At 39.3% G+C, this 21330-nt stretch overlaps 1 protein-coding gene and 1 long non-coding RNA gene across 17 annotated transcripts in view; one reads left to right on the forward strand and one right to left on the reverse strand.

Moving 5' to 3' along the window:
* PLEKHA5 (pleckstrin homology domain containing A5) overlaps positions 1 to 6363 on the forward strand; it is a 169445-nt gene extending 163082 nt beyond the window's left edge. For 11 of the 16 annotated variants that reach the window (XM_080603620.1, XM_080603616.1, XM_080603625.1 and 8 more), the window contains 2 exons: positions 430 to 514; positions 3445 to 6363. In XM_080603620.1, coding sequence (XP_080459746.1) covers positions 430 to 514; positions 3445 to 3463 — 104 coding nt within the window. In that variant the 3' untranslated portion in view covers positions 3464 to 6363. Of the gene's footprint in view, positions 1 to 429; positions 535 to 3444 lie in introns of all 16 variants that reach the window. The other 5 variants (XM_080603624.1, XM_080603622.1, XM_080603621.1 and 2 more) reach the window with 1 other exon arrangement.
* A 2173-nt stretch (positions 6364 to 8536) lies between these two features.
* LOC308199970 lies at positions 8537 to 21124 on the reverse strand. Its single transcript, XR_013955126.1, has 3 exons — positions 20838 to 21124; positions 18676 to 18733; positions 8537 to 9616 (listed from the first exon to the last, which is right to left on the reverse strand). It is a non-coding gene; the product is annotated as an uncharacterized lncRNA (long non-coding RNA).
* Positions 21125 to 21330: the final 206 nt, after the last annotated feature.

The raw sequence follows: 21330 nt of genomic DNA on the forward strand, positions 1-21330 counted from the left end.
ATAACAAATGCTTAGTTAATCTGTGCTGGGATATAAAAGTGGGTCTGGAAGTGTCCCAAGTAGTTAAATTGTACATATTTTTTCCTCTTTGTAACATAACACATCAGCATTCATGTGTCTGTTGTTTGTTCCTGCGATGTTCTTTTAGTCTTGTAAAGGCCTGAGTCTTTCCTGAGATGTTTTCTTTCTTGAAAGAAATTATCTTTGTTGAGAACAGCTATCTTCTCCCCTGAAGTTGTGCTCATTGTGCTGATCAGATCTGAAGTCTTAACTTGTGTAACTTTCATTTGGTTCTGTTTATAAGTATTATGGTTTTAAATTATGATTTTCAATCTTATATTTATTATGGCTTGAAATCATGATTTCAGGCCAGCTAGCTTTTGCCTTCTGTAACTTGTTTTCTTATTTATCTTGCTGTATGACTCGCAGTGAAAAGTTTGCCTTCTTCACCAGAATCGTCATTGTCACCAGCTCCATCTACACAACCACAGCTCACAGAAGGATCACATTTCATGTGTGTATAGTTACAGAGAAGTACGTCTTTTTTCCCCACCCCTCCTGCCATTTCTCTAATATTTGTTTTCTGAGTGTTTATATTGTCATTATCCTTCTGAGAAACATCTGTAGACAATACTTGGCAAGAGACACACAAAGGCGTCCATAATGTTGAATATAAGTTTACCAGAAAACAAAAGAAATAAATGTACCGACTTGCTTGCAAGTAATGTATACTATATTCAAATACAAAAAGAAAGGACAAAATGGCTTATCAAGCACATTCTCCACAACTGGCAAATAATAGAATTTGTACTACATGAGAGACCTAAGCTATTAAAAAACAGATACTCAGTTACGCTGTGAACATCACTGCTCAGGTGCAGATGAATCTTGATGCTTCAGTCTGGGTAACGGGCAACTAGAGCTGGATCTCTTAGTGATGCATAAGAGGGAGTGGTCTAATAGTCCAAAGAGTTTATGGTTTAATGCATGGATGAATGAAATATAACAAACAGAAAGGGGAAAAATTGAGGGTGGATGAAAATGTAACAATTACAAAACTGTATGGTTTTTTTCTTTCTATAGGGATAGCTCTACACAGCTTCTCGCCCTTCATCTTAGGTGTTTTCTAGGAAGTTACAAAGCATGAGTTTGGCTAGATTTACATGTTCCTACCTATAGTGTTACCTACTCAATAAATGGAAGTGGAAATATAAGGAAGCATATTTGTTTATACGGATGTTTAAATGAATTAGTATGATACCAATGTAGACACTTCAGCACTTTGCCAGCATTTAAATCAATCAACATTTTTTTATTGTCAGGAAGTAACTGTTTAAGTAAGCTTTCTACTAAATGAATCAGCTTTGTTTCAATGATAACATTAAATGCCATAGCTAATGCAACTTAAGAAAACTTTAAATTTGAGACTTTTCAAGTCACTTACCATGGGGAGATCTGAAAATACATTTTCTTATTTACTGCCCCAACCTGTAATTGCCAGTCTTTCATCTTAGCAAAATTCGACTTATTAATCATCATAAACACCTTATTTACATGAACTACGTGCAGAAAACTATTAATATTCTTAAAAAAAAAAAAAGGGGGGGGATATTTTCATTTTTTTTCATGTTTTGCGTGGAAAGACTGCATTCACCAGTGTTCCTTTCTTCCTACTGGATGCAGTCTGTCATAATTAAATTTAGTTTGGATTATTGTACTTTTATTCAAAAGCATTGTTGTGGAACTATTTAAAAAAAAAAGAAATGTAACTAGGACAAATATTCCCCTGTCAACTTAGTTTCAGGTCAGTAGTGTGACTGAAACTGCACTGCTGAATTCTTTCTGTAGTTACAGCACGCCTGTCCTGAAAGGGGAAGCAACCTGTAACTTCACCAGAACTTTTTTTTTTTTACCACTTGCATTAAGTTGCTTTCACCTTTTGTTATCAGCTCCAGTGATCAGATCAGCAAATTCATTTTTAAGTATTTATGCTAAATGTGAGATTAGCAAAAACGAATCACTCATATTATGATCTGCTTTGTAATTAAATGCCTAAGCCTTGACATCCCACAGTGTGATGCAACCTCACAGGTAGTACTGTAGCTATAACATTTCCATGTTAAGTATGATTCTACATTACTTTTTGCAACAATATAATTGTACTGTTACGCTTACGGCAAGACAGAGCATCTGGGATGGTAGTTGTAAAACTAATGCTCTGCTTATATATGCACAGCTATAATGAAGCAAGGATTTCAGAAATTAAAATATACCCCTTTTGGCTGTTCAGTGTTTGAATTGAGTTGGAAAAACTATTCAACAATGTGCATGTGCATTCCCCATTTCTTTGGTGCGCTTGATGCCTCTGTTGGTTGTTTCCTAGGAGCTCCAAAACAAATTTAAGCCACGAGCTGGGCCTAGTATACACAGAAGAGGCATAGTCTGCTTGCCTGCAGTAACTGCCCCTTGCCTTCTGTGGCTGCCATTCCAGTATTGTGCAATGCTGAAAGATAGGTCTTTTAATGTACAAGAATTTGGTGTCTCTCAAATGCAAGAAATACTATGCACTGGAGGGAAATTTAGAGCTGTGGGATCAGTCCTGTTCATACGCAGCATCTGGAAAATGTATGGTAGATTTCAGAAAATAATGAAATAATACCTATATTTAGCTTGTACGGTCAATTAGTAAAAATGATACTCTTGGCACAGTGCCAGGAGAACTTGGCATAGGAAATTGGTGGCATAGGATATCCTAAGACTAAGGAAAAACCCATTAATGCAAAGCTACTTTCTTCGTTAAGGCTCTTGCTTTGCAGAAGAGAATCTGGGTGTGTACCACTGTTACTTTTTAAGCATTACATTTACGCTGAGTAATGGAGGGATAATGAAATTTTAAGCAGCACCTGTATCTAAAGCTCAAACCCTTCTACTAACAACCTGTTAAAAGCTTTTTATAGAAGTCATTTCAGCAATAACCAAAATGTAGCAATCTCTGGGTGGAGCACTTGAACTTCAGAGCACTTCACAACTGCACTGACATTACAGCTTAGCATGCTGTATAAAGATAAAGTTGCTTCCCTTTTCAAATCATACCTGTCATTTGTCAAAACAGTTAGTGTCGTGGTTACTATTACTGGTTTTATATGAAAAATGTTTGGAGATAGTTATGTAAAACAAGATAAAACTCTCGGAATAGGTTTTCGTACAAAGTTGCGTAAATTTGAAAAAAAAAGCTTACTTCTGCTTCTTGATGTCAGAGAATGATCAGGAAAACTGCTGTTGAAAACAACTTATACCTAAAATACTTCATGATGTTCTACATCACTGATAACTCCTGCTAGGATGAGGTCAGAAATTCCATGCTGTGTTTAATCCCAGGAGTTATTTTATACAATATTCTGTTGTTGCTGAAATAGAGTAACTTAATCTATGTCTGTCTTCCAGCACTAATGGCTTCTGTTGAAACAATTCATGCCTGAGATGTATGGACCTGACCTACGGAAATGTGAGAAGATATTGTACAGTATATTTTAAATCTATGAAATTCATAGTTCTGATGCTTTTGGCCACAGAGCATCATTTTATCACTTCCTGGAAAATGTTTATTCCAAGAGAGCTTTAAATGGCCCACATGTACACTCAACAACCTTCAGATTGTTCTCCTGATACCAGCTTGCTGCTATGATTTCTGTGCACATAAAATAAAGGCTCTTTTCAATGTGCAGCCTACAGTCAGAACTCTGTTTTCCAGAATTAATGTTCTTTTAATTACGGATCATATAAGTTTACTTTTTTGCTTCTTTTAGATGCATAACAGTTAATTTTGCATATCACCACTAAACACTGTTTTACACTTTTTAAACACTACAATTTGTTTTAACATTTTATTTGTAAAATTTTTATATATATATATGCATATAGATATATTTAAAATGTGCCATTTTTATTATTGCTTAGTAAAGTATGTCCTGTTTCTGCTGTAATTACTTCTTGGTCAGGTTGCAAAGTCAGCAGTTACTGCCACACTTCTGTCAACAAATACATTAATGTTAGTGCTTACTTTTTCTTAAATAAAATGGAGTGTAGGTATTTTGAGGTACTGGGCTTTTCCTTTGGGTTAGGGTGTGTACAGCAATAAGCAGGTTTTCAATCCAGTGCTTAGTTTGTGTAAAAATGTAATTATGTTCATTGTGTATATACTATACAATGAGCACATACGATGTAAGTATAAGAAGCCACTTACTGTTCAAATACGATTGTTCATATCTCATTTCTTTTATATCATATTAAATAAATGTTGATGTTCTTAAGGACTTCTATGGTTAGTATTTCTTTCAGCAAACAGATGTCATACAGTGTGTTCCACCTTTTGATGTGGGGAATGCAACGATTCTTATCTCATTGGCGACATCACCTGTCAACCAGAGTAGCAGTGACAGACTCTTAAGAGATTCCAGTCTTCCTCTATGGGAAAGAAAAAGGCTGCAACACACAACAAAAAGACAACATGAGACTGAGATGCAAGAAATACAGGTTCAGCTCCTGACTCTCCCAGGCGTGTATCATGATGTTGGAATAATCACTTAGTCATTCTGTGTGCCTCCATTTCCTGCCTGTTTACTTGAGACGTAATAGCCTGTCTTGCTGGGGTGTGGTGAGCAGTAATTCAATATTTGGAAATGTTGAATGCCACATTCAGTAGGGTTAAGGAGAGATGTATGATGATTCATTGAGGCTTTGACATCTGCAAAGCATCTTCCAGAAAACGAAAGAAAACCTGAAATCATTTGTCAAGTGTCATCACACTACAGATGTTGCTAGCTTCAGTTTTCCATCTTGCACAGCTGTTTGAATTTGCCTGAGACAAGAGGTTTAGAAAAGAATGATGAAAAATGAGAAGATTTAAAAGGAAAGCTTTTGAGTCTAGGATGTAAAGCTAAGAAATCTTTTAAAGATTCCAGCAACTGCTGTGTGCTTCAGTGCATGTGTGTGCCATAAGTGGTAAGGAAGGTTTCATAAGAATGCAACTGCCAGCTCTCATTGTGCTTTTTTTATCATACAAATCATATCCTGTTTGAGTTAATCTTGATGTACTAGAGACTGTGTAATTCAGTGTTTTCCAAAGAGGAGTGCCTGAGATTGACACACAGTTTGAAATTAAATCCTCATTACCACCTTAAAAAGGAGGTTGTGTTCATTGTACTCTTCTGCCACTCCCTGCTCTGCTGTCAGTTCTTCCTGGGGTTCTTTGCCACAAAGGACACGGTGTGCTGTCTACCTGTCATTTTACCTTTTTCTCTGAAAAGAGAAGAACTGGGAGGCAGAATTTAGCAGCAGAGCTTGGAGGGTCATAGTGAAAGAGGTGGCTGAAGGAAAGAAGATGAATCATGATGTAGGCAGACAGTATCTAGCTGAAAGTTTGACCAAATAGCCTTTCCTCCTTTTTTGGAACAGTAGCCCCAGATTAGTGCATCCTTCCATCCAAAATGCAGAGCAAACAAGAGGAATGTGATTTTTATAGCTCAGCCAGCTGAGGTTTAAGTTCAGTGTCATCACTGAAACACCTGGGGCAAAACAAATACTACACACCCTGTTCTCTCCTTCTTATAGAGAGAGCTGTTCAGCTGTCAAGCTTTGCAATCTCTTCCTGACCTTGCTGCCAAAAAAAAAAAAAATGCAACCAATAAAGGAAAGAATGACTAAGTGGTTTTTGGACATTTATAGATCTTGTCTGTATTTAAAGCAGTTGTCAGTTTGGAATATCTGCACAGTATGTACAGTTTATACTGAAGTTGGGGGAGGGTGGGAGAATTTGCAAGTTTTTGCTGGTACAACTGTTGGCAAAGATGGCAAACGTAAATGGTGCAGGAATGTAGGTAATGCTCACAGACCATAATTTCACTTCCTGTGGGCACTTGCAGCAAAAAACTTGCAGCTTCATTGGGTGCTCTATTTTTGTCTCACTGAAAAGATTAATGGCTTTGTGTTATCACAGAGCATCTAATGTCTCTTACCTCATCAGAATAACTCATCCCAGTGATCATACTCCTTCCAGATATGTAGAAATATCAGAATACTGATATTGTCAGGTTTCAAACATTTATTTTAAGTTTGTATCTAAGATATTTTTATATTTCTGATCGCTTTATTGGCTATTGCACTGACACTTGTATATAAAGAACATGTGCTTTTTTTCAAAAGCAAGAGTCCTTACGAATAATGCAACACATTCTCTACAGATGTTCATGCTTTTCAGAACCGATTACATCTATTTTTGTCTTTTGTTCACCGTTTGCATTGTTCCAAGACTACTAGAGAATGTGATTCTTTCCAGTCCCTTAATAAAGTGACATTACTCAAAAACTTGTAGTTGGTGTCTTGGCAGTTTTTGTATGTTGTGGACTGTCTCACAGAGAAAGAGCTCATAAATATTATTGGGGGGGGAGTAATTGGCTAATATTTTCTTATAAATATCTGTCATAAAATTAATACAATAATGCCCTATTTTCAGAAAATCAGGGAAATTAAAACCAGTTTGTTTTTTATCTAAGTTACTTTTCTTGGACAGTCTGAGAAGGAATTACTTACCCACCCTCTTGGATCCACGAGGTGTAGTAACCAGGAGTACATACGTGAGAGATGTTAATGGATTACAGTAGTAGTAACAGATGTACTAAATTCTCTAGTGTTTGGATGGATGGGTTAGGTTATATCCTGGGGGTGTAAAGCAGCAGAGTGAAAGGTCTTTAATCAGTGGTGGTGCTGGATAGCTTTTACGTCAAACTTGTAACTGTATTGTAACAATAAGGTAACTTCTTTCTTTTCTAATAAAAACATAAATAATACTCATTCAGATCTCAGAAATGGGTCACCATGCCTTTTCGTTTGTCCCTGTGATCCTGGATTCTGCTGTATTTATTTTATGAAGTTATTGTAGGGTAGTCTCATTTTATTTCAGTTTGAATTGTAGGTTAAAATGTTATTTTCCATCTTTTAGAAAGTTGACATTTAAATGGCCTATGAGCAAATTGCCTATACCTGGCTTTAATACTATATGTGAAACAATTTAACTTTTTTAAGGGATGCACGCACATGAAGATAAAAAAGCAACATCTGGCCTCTATTTCTTCTAAAAAGCACTATATATACTTGCAGTTATATCCTTGGAGCTGCTTAGCTTGTCCATATGGGAACACTGAAGAAGCTGCTATGAAATAAAATAGAATATACTGGTGGCTGAAAGCAAATATCTGGCCCAAAATGAAGGCTAAAAGCAGCTGCTTTCTGAAGTCGACACGCACAACTTGTTACCCAGCTGTTCCAGATGTATCAATATTCAAATTTTACTTGTGGCGTTAAGTTTTTTGTAGTTTTTGGAGATGTTTCTCCATTCTGCCCTATGCCAAAGAAAACGTTTTAAAGGTCTGCCTTAGACACTAACTAGCTGCTGTTGTGAAACTGCAACTCTTAATTGTATCTATGGGTACGTAACATCACAATGGTTGCTAATTGGTTCATGTGCAGTCTTGCTATGGATGTGTTTAAAAACAGTGTTTAGGCTGGGTTAGTCTCTGTTCAGGATAAAAGAAAAAGCTATAGGCAAATGGTGCTGTTTCCAGTGGACTGCAATAGAGTATAACAGGACAAAAACAGATGTGATCTCATTAACTTCTTTATTGCTGAAACCAAACCTAAAATAAGGAATTAATTTTTTGTCAAATTCTATCCAGATCCCTGTTCTATGGAACAGGAATACTTCAAAGAATTTCAGACTAAAAATGGAAACACCCTCTTCCTCTTTTGAAGGTGAAATCAGTGTAGTTTAAAAAGGAAAAAAAAAAAAATACAGACCCTGTGGGTTTAACTTTTTATGTAGAAGAAGCAAAATTTATCTCTGACCAAGAGATTTGGTTGCTGAAAACTTCCAAAAAATACCTGTTCCTCATCTTTCATCTGGTGGTTTTCATGAACTGCAGGGAATTGATTGCAGAACTCTGTTCTGCAGTTTTAAATGTACTCCTTCAGCCCAGTGTGTAAAATCTGCTTTTCTCGTACAGAAAAAATGCCTTATCCATACAGCAGCTGTCCCTATAGAAGCATAGGGACAACTGAATCCAGCTCACCAGTTTCTTGTTTGAAATTGCTAAAAAGTTCAGGTGGTTAGTATCTTGAAGACTCAAAACATTATCACGTGAGGCATCCAGTACTTCCAAGTAACTTGCATATGAATATCCCCTGTTTTCAGGCAATAGATCCTGTTTAGAAAAGATTTTTTCGAAGTACTAGTACCATTACTAGAAATCAAATAGTTAGTAGGTACAAATATATAAGAATTTACTAGAAAAAAAAACAGTCATTAGTTGACAGAAGTACATTTCAAAGTGATTGCAAAAAAATAAAATGTAAAATTCAGCAACTCTCAGCTCATAAGTCACCTTGTCACGATACGAATTTCTGTTCATTCTTGACAGTTATTCCATGTGTAGTCGACTGCCCTGTGTATTGTGCAACTTCATTCTTGGTAAAATCCTAAGTCAGCAAGAAAAAGGAGGCTGTTTCAGATGTTTTAGCTTTAAAGATAAATTATTGTTTTTTAATATTTTCATGCTTATCTACCTGTTTTAGAAAGAGCCATTAGTGGCTATTGTATTTTCTCATTTTAAGTGCTGTAATGGTCATATATAGATGGGAAGGAGAAAAAAAAAAAAAAAAAAACTGAACTTTCCAATTAACTTTTTCTGGTGTTTGTGACTTTTGATATTTCATGTTTGATTTCTTGCCTGGAGGCTGTTCCGGAGACTTTACACATACAGGCACTGGTACTGCACTAAAGCAAACTTGTGTATTAGTGGGGACTAGCTAAAGTTGTCATTTCTTGAGCTAGGAAATTGCTTGGAAACCCAGAACTGTTGGATCTAAAACCACCTTTAAAAAAAATAAAAATAAAAAAAAATGTCTGTTTGCTTAGCCCGTATCAACACTATCATTTTGTAACTATTGTTTCTAGTGCATTATGCTGCAAATAGTAAGTGTTGTAATAAAGACAAAATGTCTGGGTTACATATGAGATACTGATCGTTATTTACAAGATAAAAGTTAATAGAGAATCAGCCTCTCAACCATTTAGCGCACAGTGTTAGAGAAGAGGAATTGGTTAATATTCAAATTACAACATTGGGAAAATTATACTCGTATATATAATTTGGAACTTTTGGCATATGGGGGGATAATGACTTCTTTGCAGCAAACTGACTTTCTAGTCAGTTAATCAGATGGCCGCCTCCAACAAGAGCAGGGGTATATGCTGTTGGTTTTAAAGGTGCCCAGCAAGCTGGGTTTTTGCTTAGAAAAGCGTTGCTAACAATCACTATTACTGCAATAAGAGTCTTTCCCTCTTTTCCCTCCCACACCGTCTTCCCTTTTTCTTGCAGTTTTCAGTAGGGAAAGCATCACTGGCTTGTGCCATAAAATTGGTATGACTACCTGCTGGCTTTGACACTGAAGTGGTCACCGTGAGCTCGTATCCAGTACCTGTGATGGGGAGCGAAGCTGTGCCACCAGGGGAAGCAGGAGCAGGAGAGCAATGCCCACCGTCAGCCCGAGGTGTAGGGCACACCTGGAAGGACCCCGCAGGACAAGCTTAGCCCAACTGCTGCTGCTGCTGCTTGCCTCTTTTCCCTCTCTGCTCCAGCTTTTGTCCTCATGGTGTGGTTGCCATTGTATGGAAGTTTTAAGGGATGAAAGCAAATGATTGGTGATGGGTGACATGATAGCACTTTAAATGAGAATGCAGATTGGCTTCAATAGTAAGCAATATAGTAACCCCAACAAAGGCAGTGGAGGGTGCTCAATAGGCTTAGAAAGATTGCCACAAGCAGAAATGAGTGACAAAAGAAACTGCGACACACGAATACCAACGTGCTGAAAAGAGCTCTGATGCTAAAACGCCCAGAACTGTCACGAGTCTTGTGTGCTGGGAAACTGGGTGACTTGCAAGCTGTCCAGGCACAGCACAGAGAGCAGCGGACCTGCCACCCTGGTGACATTGGGTGTCCCCATCCCTTCGGGATCCTTTCTGGGAATCTGGGTGTGGAGCACGCACAGGAAATCTGGGATTACAAACTTGTCTGAACTTTTCACTGCCAGACATTAACATGCATACACGGCAGCCCGTATGTAAATGATGTTATCTGAGCTGTTTTATGCATGTGTTTCCAGGATAAGAAAGGAGATTATTTCATTGTGTGAACTAATTACCTGTGAAGAAAAAATTAGAGCCTTTTTAATGGTAATGCCAGGCTGTATTTTTATTAACCTCCATACTCAATGATCCAGTATTGTATGTTTATTATGTATTTTCAAATATTAAGGGCTTGATACTTTAAACTACATGAAAGAAGTTCCCAATGTGACTCTGCATAAACAGGTTTCTCTGCAGGGCTGTAGCCACATCTCAGAGCCTTTTCTTTTGCCCTGTAAAATAGGGTTGCTTTACCAACCATAAGATGAAGTGGCTTTTAAATGTTACGGTATTGCTGTTTTATCATACACAGCAACCATTGAGAAGTGGACAGTCATATTAAACTGGAACTACAGAACTACTGCAAAACAGAAAATATGTTCTCATCTGAATCTGGAGTCTCATACAATCAAGGCAACAGAGTTCGTGTTCATACAGCAGACCTGAGCCCTAAGGGGAGCAAGCCCCTTGGTTTCAGGTGGACAGCTTGTATGATTAAAAGTTAAATACACACATACTGCAGACATTATGACAGGAGATCTTTTGTGCAAGAGCCCAACCTCTTGTGGTTACTGCATCTCAGTCGAAATTCAGCGTGTTGCTCATTAATACTATAATTAGGTAAGGGAGGAGGGGAGTAACTCAAATATTTCGTGTTTTAATATATGCATACCTTTTAAACCAATATTTATTTTATCATAGTTTGTTAAGCATGATATAAACTGTGTTGTTTAGATTTACATATATATTACACTACAGAGCATAAGTTGATAATAATAAGTTGTATGTAATGGAATGTGCATGCAGTATGCCAAAGCAAGTTACTGCAGTCGAGTGCAGGTGATGGACTGAGATCACCCACAGCAATAAAAGAAACTCTCCAGATCTGACTGTATTAGTATGAAAAAGATCTCCAAGACGTGCAAATATAACAAAATTGAAAGACGAGTGTTTTGTGGCTGTTGGTCTGGCACTTAATCCACATGAAACCACATGAAAATAAATTGGGGGGGGGGGGGGGGTGTTCCTCTGTAAAGTCCCAGTTTAAACTGGCTGCTTTGCTGCCTCTTTACATGCAACTTGTGGCTGTGAGAGAAATTGGAAAGTGAATATGGCTGAGGAACATTTGTGTAAGATCAGGAAGTGGGGGCTCACAGTAGCAAGGAGCAGAGAAACCGTGACTTGAAGTAGGGACAAAAGGATTTTCCTTGAAAGAAACAAGGCAGAAGTAGGTCATCGCTCTCTACACAGCTGATACTGTAACACCTTTCAGTGCCTGAGTTACACTTATTATAGAATATATGCCTCTTCATTGTGCCTCTCACACGCTAGCACAACCTAAATCAAATAGTTTTCTCAACTTGTCATTCCCAGTTTTATGTGAAAGACATGTCTGTAGACATGAATTGTCGTAAGATGCACTACATTTAAAATGAAATCTTTTTCACCTTGCTCTGAAGTGTGTTGTAGTAAAAAATGACTCCTGTGTTCTCCAGGCTTTAAATAACTGAATCTACTTTTCACCAAGATGAAACAAGTACTTAGCGTTGCCAAACCCATCTAGAAATTCAAGTCTGAAGGCAATGGTTCTGATAAACTATCTAGTTAAATGTAATATAAAGCAAAACCACTGCCATTTGTCCTGATACTCCAAGCAAGAAGCAGATTGCTAAGAATTTATAGTGCCACATTTTTGTACCTTATCTTAAGTAGTATAGTAGGTTGTTTGGAGGCACTGAACTGCCTAGGAAAAGTAGTGCTGGAGGAGATTTGTTTCTTGAATACAATTTAAATGTGTCAATAGGCAAAAATTATTAAGCACACAATGAACGTTCATCTCTGAAACAATATTTTTTTAAAGATTCAATAGCATCAAGCATTATGTGATTAAAAACTTGTAGCGGGCACTCCATGTATAAGTATACGTATCACAACAGCTTTCAGTGGAAGGCTTCAGAGACAGACTGCTAGAGCTCAGAGAAATCCTGTGAAAAAGAGTCTGTTTTGCCCATCCTAACCATGCTTAAATTGCTGCAGTACAAAATAATAAAATGGTTTGTGGAGTCCTATATAATCTACTGCTTTGGTGAGTCTGTGAGCAACGGAGCTGGGAACAGACTTCAGGAGAGGGAATCGCTGCTTTGCCTATTAGAAGACACGTAGCACATCTGCAGGGCAGGTCATTGGGGCATTAAGCTAATTTAGGCTTTAGGTCTCCTGATTCTGCAGCATGTTCCAAGCTTCCTGAGAGAGGGACCCTCTGAACTATTTAAATTCTGAATTACAGGAGGGTCACAGTACAACTTAGGGTCTCCCCTGTGATACGTATTGAGTCCCCACCTGCTCACAGCCATTCACCATAGGCCAACAATATCAGGATTTGCTATGTGTTTCTCAAAACTCCTCAGTTCCCCAGATCTTGGGCTTTTTGACATTCTGGCCCAACTGAGGTCAATGGGAATTTTGCAATCAGTCCCAGGGAGGCCGAATTTTAGACATGGCTTGTAGGGTTCATCTGAGAGCACATATCTCTGATATTTAAATTAGGATGCTAGTTCCAAGATGGGAGGTGTCAAAGCTAAATTTCTGTTCCTTTAGTGATAATCAGCATGGGCATAATGCAAGTTTCCAAATGTTCATGTTTATATTTCCTAGTGCTTCAAATAAACAGTATTGGAACTCAATCAACCTGTGCATAGTCAAAAAAGCTTTACTTTGTCCTTTCTTGTCTACATCATGAGGACCTCAGCCATGCAGCGATCATTTTCAGTCACTTTGGTAAAATAAAAGGTTCACTGTGAATGGAATAGTCTCACAGGTCCCCAAAAATTGGTGCCTGCGGCAATTACCCAGCATGGTTCCTAACCGCAGCATGAAAGACATTTCCTTTACATGCAATGGAATTGCCAGAATTGACCAGATAGGATCCCACTGTTGTCAGAGTATGACCCCAAGCAGCTGACAGTGCCACAGAAATCCTCTCAGACTCTTTCCCCAAGGCTGCCATGCAAACATCACAGCGTAAGGCACACTGGCCTGTAACACCTGAGGTAACAGGAGTGACAGTTGTTACACTGATGGCCTTGGACCGCAGAATGCGCTGGTCCTTGGATAGGTTTTCTGCAGGTTACTGCACTGTCTCCAAGGCATTTTTGTTGCCAGGAACGGGCAACAGAGAATACAGGAAGGCTAGGTGCTGCCCTGTTAAACAAGATAGGTTAATTCAAGAGAAGGGGCAGAGGTACTGAAGGGGGAAGAGGTGTGCAGGAGAATTCCATTTTTTAATAGATTGCAAGTATTTTCCAGCTTCAAAAGGCAAGAGTGGGGAAGTTTGCAAAGTCAAACCAGGGGTATTTGACAAGCAGGCACTCCCCTGGCTCTGTTGTCAGCATTGCAGACAGGCAATGCAGTTCCTTTGGCACAGAATTGCTGTAGTGAGCTGATGAAGATCTTTTCAATCCCTGAGCTTCCCAGTGCTGTCATGACAACAGCTACTTTCTCGGGCCTGCTGAAGCCCCTTTTCACATGCAGTGAATGCCATGCACAGAAAAGTAGGTTGTTCTCATCTATCTCCCTCTCTCTCTGAGATTTGTTTGATTGAGAGTAGGGAGGGACGCTGTACTTCTGTGGACTTGGCTAATTTTCCATGAACATGACAGAGAGATCATTGATCTTACAGGAGAGGTTTGAAGAGTTATGAATTGGAAGTATAACCCTGATAGCTCAGAAGAGAAATACACTAGCTATAATAAATATCTGTCCTTAGTAGCAACTGACAATAAAATTATATTGTAATTGTTACATTAGTTTCAATGACTTTGAGCATGATGTCTGCTGTTCAGTGAATACTGTAGTAATGGAAAAGCTAGTTTTTGGATGTAGATCTGAACTTTTCTGAAATTCAGGTACTCGATTGCTCATGCTCAAGCCTACCAAATAATAGCTTTGATTTATATACACTAATGTTGTCTGTCTCCAGCTGTTTGACAAACATTCCATGACTTTATTTTTTCTTGTAACATTAGCAGAGTAGGGGAGAGAGAAGAGGACTAGTCCAGCTGTTAAGGCTTTGGGAAATCTAGAGTTTGACACCCTGATCCATGGCAGCATCTTGCCTGAGGCTGACCAGCCTTTGTGATAAATGCCCCTCTTAAGGACAACTGCTCCGCCTTAGCTCTCTAGCGTGCCAAGATCTGGCAATCATGAAACATATGTATTCTCAGTTGCTGGTCACTTTTAATCTCACAGACTTTAGCCGGACCCTAAATTTGTTATACGTGCTGTCACAGGAATTCTGAATTCACTTATTAGTCTCTCAGGCTGCATCTAAACCTACCTGCAGGGGCTCACTACTTGGTTCCTGTCATGAACTGAGGCTCAGCCTCTATAGCTGCTAACTGGACCTCCCTCTGCTCTTCAGAAATCCCAGTGCAAGGGATGACTGCTGTGAACATGGTTTTCAACCCCATGGGGACGTGGGACAAAGCCAGGATATATGGTTATGTCTGGGAACACAGAAAAATATTTACTGGTTTTGCAGATTTGATGATGGCTGTGTCTTTGTGTAACTTAGGGATAGTATCTCACTTATAGAGAATCACAGAATAGTTGAGGCAGGAAATCACCTCTAGGGATCATCCAGTCCAAACACCCTGCTCAAAGCAGTATCAGCTAGAACAGGTTGCCCAAGACCATGTCCAGAAGTGTTTTGGCTATCTTCAGGAAGGGAGACTCCAAAACCTCTCTGGGCAATCTCTTCTGTGCTTGACAACACTCGCAGTGAGAGAAGTTTTTTCTTATGTTTGAATACAAGTTTCTATATTTCAGTTTGTGCCATTGCCTCTTGCCCATCACCACTGAGAAGAGTCTGGCTCTGTCTTCTTTACTTTCCTCATCAGGTATTTATACATCTCGATAAGATCCCCCTCAGCCTTCACTTCTTGGGCTGAAAAGTCCCAGCTCTCTCAGCCTCTCCTCATCTGACAGATGCTCCACTCCCTTAAGCATCTCCAGAGCCCCTCGCCTGGCCCACTGCAGTGTGTTCTGGGAAGCCCAGAACTGCGGTCAGAAGGACACGTGTTCATAAGAGTTTGGTCTTGAAGAATCATGAGATTCTTTCAAGAAAATAAAAGAAGGAAAAAAAAGAGGAAAAACACTATAGATTTCTGCAAGGGGATTTTCATTTAAATTTTGTAAATGATGAATGTAAAAAAAAAATACGATCGGTCTATGAAAAACATGTATTGTAGATAAGACCGCAAACTGAAGAATGGTAGTTTAAAGTAATCCTAGAAGAACATGGAGAAGCTGCTGTATATTTGTAATCCTTCCAAGCTGTGATTTGTATTTAATTAGCATTCAATTCATTATTCATTTCTGTTTGGTTGTAATGGTTACACACCGGTTTTGCAATAAGCAAGATCTTGATTATTTTTCTGGTTTTGAAAACAATCTCCATGTGTGCAAAGAAAGACTCGCCCTTGACATCACATCTACATTTTTAGAAGAAAAAAAAAATGCTGTTATTTACTGGCCACTGTGCTTGGGCAGAATCATCCCCTCTGTTGCAGCAACCTACCCCTGCTTTTGCTGTAATGACCTGTAGTAACTGACCTACAGAAAATAAATGGACATAGTGGTGGCAACCCTGTATTTGTGGTTGGGTGTACACCTTCATTTAATGCTGGAACCCAGCTCTGTTTTACATAAGAATGTAGAAAACATGCATTCCCCAAATTAACAGCATGTAAAGACTCTTTAATCTGGAAGCAAATATGTTAATTATCTCTGGTTAAAACTAATCTACATTGCAGTCTTTAAGAATGGTGATTCTTCTGAGATGCAAGAATTTTGGCTGCCTTTTATTGAAAAAGAAAAAAACATCAAGCAAAAACTGTACACAAGTAGGTATAGGGTACTTTGGGAGGATAAAAAAAAGTCTCTGATAATTTATACAAACACATTATTTGAACATAATGCAAAAATATTGACAATAGTCATGAAAAAAAATAATCTCTATGTTCTGTTAGAGTATTGCATATATATATATTTAATCTCTTCTATGATGTATTTTATTAGCTATGTAAATTTTGCAATGTGGAAAACTTTCTGAATAGTTTCAAAGGAAAGCAAAATACATTTTTAGCAAATACTTAAGTCCCTGGATTTAGCAAATACTTAAGTCCCTGGAACTCACAAAAATTTAGAGACAGGGTGACAGGATTAATACTCAGTTAGGTATACCAGTATAGAAGTATTGCAAGTTACTCTTTCTTTTAAAGCAAATTCTGAGCTGGTTCTCAATTCTATCTAACTACGAGTTTACCTTACCTAAATAGAATCTATTGAAATTCTGTGCTTATGTTTCAGTTTTTGCAACGAGCTGTAACAGACATAAATGAACCATATTATGAGGCCTTCTAATTCCGTGAACCCAAAGTTTTAAAATCTTTCAGTTATAAGAAATATTCCTGCTTTCTTGTTTTGCTTCTTGTTTTCTTTCAGTATCATGTGACAGCAAATTTAATGTCAGTTAGCATGTATTTTAAAGAAGTTTTATTAATTTGTAAAATATTTGATTCCTTTCAATTGTATCAGCATACCTATAGAACTTGGGCTTCCTCTTACAGTTTGTGCTTATACACAGCTTAACACACAGATGCTCTGATCTTGCAAGTTGTTACAATAATACAAATGCAAATATACTTAAGGTTAAGATGTGCGTTTGGATACATTCCATTCCCGAACTAACTATTGCTTCTTTGTGTAGCCTTATTTTAATGTACACAGTTTCATTCAACTGAGCTGTCTGGAGTTTTCTGAAGTTTCCTGACTCAACATCCACAGAATGACTCTTTTTTTTTTTCTTTTTTTTTTTTTTTCTTCTATTACCACTAAACTCAGTTCCTTGGTTTAGCTCATGGCATGAATTTCACAGGCAGCTGTGTTGGCAGAACAGAAGGGGCAGTGTGTCACCACGACAGCTGCAACAAAACAGGGGCAGGGAAGAGAGGGAAGAGGGACCCTAGCAATACCTAGAATCCAAATTCTAGATATTCAGTTACCAAAAAATGTTGTGAAACACCAGTGTACGTCCCCAGAGAGGGTTCACAGCCCACTGGGAACAAAAGAGGGCCTCCAGCCCAACATGCATTTCTGGCTGCCTTCCTTAGACTGAACCAACCTAAACAGGGCTTGAATTTTCCTATGGTCATGTCCATGGTTTCAAGCAAACAATATGGGGAAAGATTAAAGGCAGCTTTAAAAAGAAAAGAGTGTGGAAGCTGAGTTTAAAGGGAGAATTAACTAGATGCTGCAGGAGAGGGTGGGGTCAGGATTGCAGAATGAGGCAGTTTCAGCTTGGTCTGAAGGGAAGGGTGAGAAATGAGGGCTGGATGCTTATTTGAAGCAGTGGTAGATTGCAGCCTCTTCCTCCAGACCTTGAATTTGGATGAAGCAGGGTGGGGCACAAAGAAGGGAAGAGTGCAGTTTCCAGAAGCTGCTGAGCAGGCAGAATATTGTGAGCAAGGTGAGTCACGAGGTGCAGGCAGCAGGAATTTCCTGCAGTGTTTAAGACACGCATGTGGAGGCAGGAGCAGAAGAGAGCTCAGTGACCAAATGCCTTCTTCTACAGAATTTCCCGTGGCATCCTAACAGGTGCATATAATTTTTCTTGTATCTTGGGCCTATGGTATTTTTTTTTCCTCTCCTTAAAGGCCTTCCTCACTATTTTGAAGTGGTCTGCTTTTCTTGCATCCTATATCATAGTATTATGATGCTGATCAACATTAGTAAAAAAAGCTCGAAAAACCTACACTATGTGGACCAAATCTGATGATGATCTCATCTAACTGTCCTTTAAAAAGAATGGCAGAATTGTTGTGACTCAAGAAAAGAAGAAACTACTTTGGAGTGTACTCATTATTGATTCTGATGTCAGTTTGAATTCCCTGCACTCATGTGATCCTGAGGTAAGAGAATAAAAAGTACACTCTTCATTTCTTCTGCCTGCTCTGCTGTGTCTGCAAAGCAATATGAGTCTCTTCCAGAGGTTTGTGTAGGCTGTTTTTTCTTGTACTAGTGGAGAATGATTCTACTTCAACTCTTTGACCATGAACAAAGTTTTGCTAGCCTACTGATTTTTTTTCTGTTGTACCTTGTTGATAGGTACTTCCAAATACTACAGATTATTATTTCTCAGCAGAACTATCTCAGCTTTAAAGTACTGTCCCTGTTGTAATGATCATACCGAGTTAGACTCAGCATACCAGAAGCCCTTTGCGTGAATGACAGAATAACATTCACACTTGAAGTGTAACTGGACATATAAGTTACTTTTTCTAAAGGATTTCCTAACAGGACATCTCCTGCTTTGATCTTTTATCAGACTATTCAAACACAATTAATTTTGACACTTTTTCAAGTTCTAGACTCACCTGTTCTCAGACCGACCTCTTCTTTCAAGTCGAGCGAGTGTATGAAAAAGTCAAAAACCTTGGAGAAAAAGGAGATTTGCCTTTACTAAGCTGGATAAATTGTTACAGAGGAATCTCACTAGCAAGAGACTTAAGTCATCACTCCTCCTTGTGCTTGATTAAGACTTTATTATAGCGCTCGAGGACCAAGCCTGGATGCAGAATTTTGTGGTTTTGAAAAACTGAGAGCAGGGCACCAAAGATCATCAAAGAGTCTTTGATGACTGACCTTTTCGGTGCTGATCTCTTGCTTAAATGCTAAGTGATTTCCATTAGGCAGGTTCGTACCATCCTTCCTATTCATTTGTGTCCCGAGGTTTCATTCCCTGACCCTCTTTGAATACACAAATTACCTAATGAGCTGGCGTCTCTAACGCTCTACTTAGGGAGGTGGAAAGTGGGCGGTCTGAATCACCCTGTCAGCTTTTGGTACAGGAACACAAGGAGCTGTGCGTGCACACGTGACCTCATAAAAAAAAAAGCATACGGTGACAGGCTTATGAACACACGGTGAGATGGAGCTGGACAATGTATCTTAGGGTACACGGAGTTCTTTGAGATACATTTTTCCTCCTTCCCTTTTTGCTCATATTCTCAAGTTGTGAAAGCTGCCTTTTACCTAGCTCCATTTTATCTTTTTGGGTTCTCATGATCTGATACCTCTCCAATTCTGTCCCTCGCTACAGCTAGCACTCAGAGAACTCCAGCAGGGGTTAATGGCATAGAAATGACTTCAGTTACTATCTGCTGACTGAATCAAAGGGTTTCATTTGTTTTTTAAACCTCGCTTTTTGTTTGATGAGACTAGTGACAATAACACCCACAGGAGTGCCACACCTTTACAAGCAAAGAAGGAAGTACAGAGCACTTTTTTTTTTGGGGGGGGGGCTGGGTACCGAGAGGCAAAGAGGATGTAGAAGCTCAGGGTTTTGTTTGGTGACTATTTTGATAGGGTTAGAACAGTGATACATATACTACACAGATGAAACAGCATTGCAGTTTGTTTTATTTTTTTAAAAACATTCTTACCAATTCCACTTTTCTAGCTGAGGCTTGTTTCTAGAAAAAATCTGGAAAGCTATCATGACTTTTTTACTGTTGTTGGTTTCATAAATTTGCATATGCTTTTCTGCAGGTTAAAGACCTTATTCGTTTGTTTTTGAAAGATTAATTCAATATCGTGTCCCTTTGCGCCAGCGCTGTAGTGTTATTTCACCACTGTGGCATTATATTCTGGTATTGCTACACTTTGTGTTGCTGATGTTGCTACCAGCTACATATGTTGATGGGCTAGGAGCCATCCCCAATTAAGCTAATGCAGGTTTTAGGAGCACCCTTTCCAGATTTTAATCCTATGTGGTTAACTCTTCCTTGAATCTAAGATCTCTGTGGATATGCCAGGTATGCCTGCTCTAACTTGAATCAGTGATATTCTTCCTATTACGCAGAATGAACAATTTTTCTGGAATGAGTTGTGGTTCTGTTTTGTCATTTGTTTTTAAATGAAACTACAATCACTTCGTGATTTTTTTCTTAAATGTAGCAAACTCTGTAAGAATTGGTTAAAAATTGACAAATCTATATGTGATATTTTAAATCCATGCAGAATACTGTTTTCTGCTTTCAATTATTTTCGTCATCCCTCCAAAAATGTCGAATTACTTAACTTCATCTCTGTGCTCAGTTTCTACCCACCTTCCTGTTTCACTGAAAATCCCCATCCCATAAACTTTTGCTAATCGCTTCCACGTGACAATTTATGAAATCCTCTCTTGATGTCTATGCAGACAAGACACTTGGAAAGAAGCAATGCCTGGCGTGACCTACCTTTAGCGAACTTTATCCTATTTTATATTTATATTAAAATGTCTTCATTTTTCACCTTTTTTTTTTGATAGTCCTGTATAGGATTGGCAATCATTCTGTTCATCTATCACTTCTACACGTACATAGCTATTTTTTCCTTCAGAGGGCACAATTCCCAACTCAACCAAGTTAACAACCTCCACCTCGGGTTTATGAGACAAAACCAAGCCCCCCCCCCCCCCCCCCCCCGCTTTTAGCACGTTAAACTCTTTGGGTTTACTTCTACTTAAACGAAGTAATTTATGTTCTGCATTCACCTTCGGCCATGCCGCTTTGCCCCGGAGCCAAACGCTTCCTCGCAGCAAATGGAGGCTTAAGGCGGCGCCTGGCTCACCCTCTCCGCTCTCTCCCGGCTGCGCAGCGGGACCTTCTCGCTCCTTTTTGCCAGCGCCCCTGAAAAACCCTTTTTCTGCCTCCTTTGTGTCTCGGCCGGGCTCGCCTTTTGACGATTCCCCGGGACGATGCCCCGGCCCAGCCGAGGGCCCCGTCCCCTCCTGCGGTCACCCCATGTCCCGTCAGCGCGGCGCCTCGCTCCCTCCCTCCCTCCCTCCCTCCCTCCCTCCCTCCCTCCCTCCCGCCGCCGCCGCCACCGCCACTGCCCGCTCTCCTCAGCCTCCCCTCAGCCCAGAGCTCCCCGGCTCGAGACCGCAGCAGCCAGCCCGGGCCCGCCCCGTCCCACACGGGAGCCATCGGGACCGGCCGCTGGGGCCGTTGGCTCGCGCCGCCCCGCCCGTTACCGCCCCCCTCCCC

The sequence above is a fragment of the Anser brachyrhynchus genome, assembly GCF_964034855.1.
Source record: "Anser brachyrhynchus genome assembly, chromosome: 1".
Classification (NCBI taxonomy): domain Eukaryota; kingdom Metazoa; phylum Chordata; class Aves; order Anseriformes; family Anatidae; genus Anser; species Anser brachyrhynchus.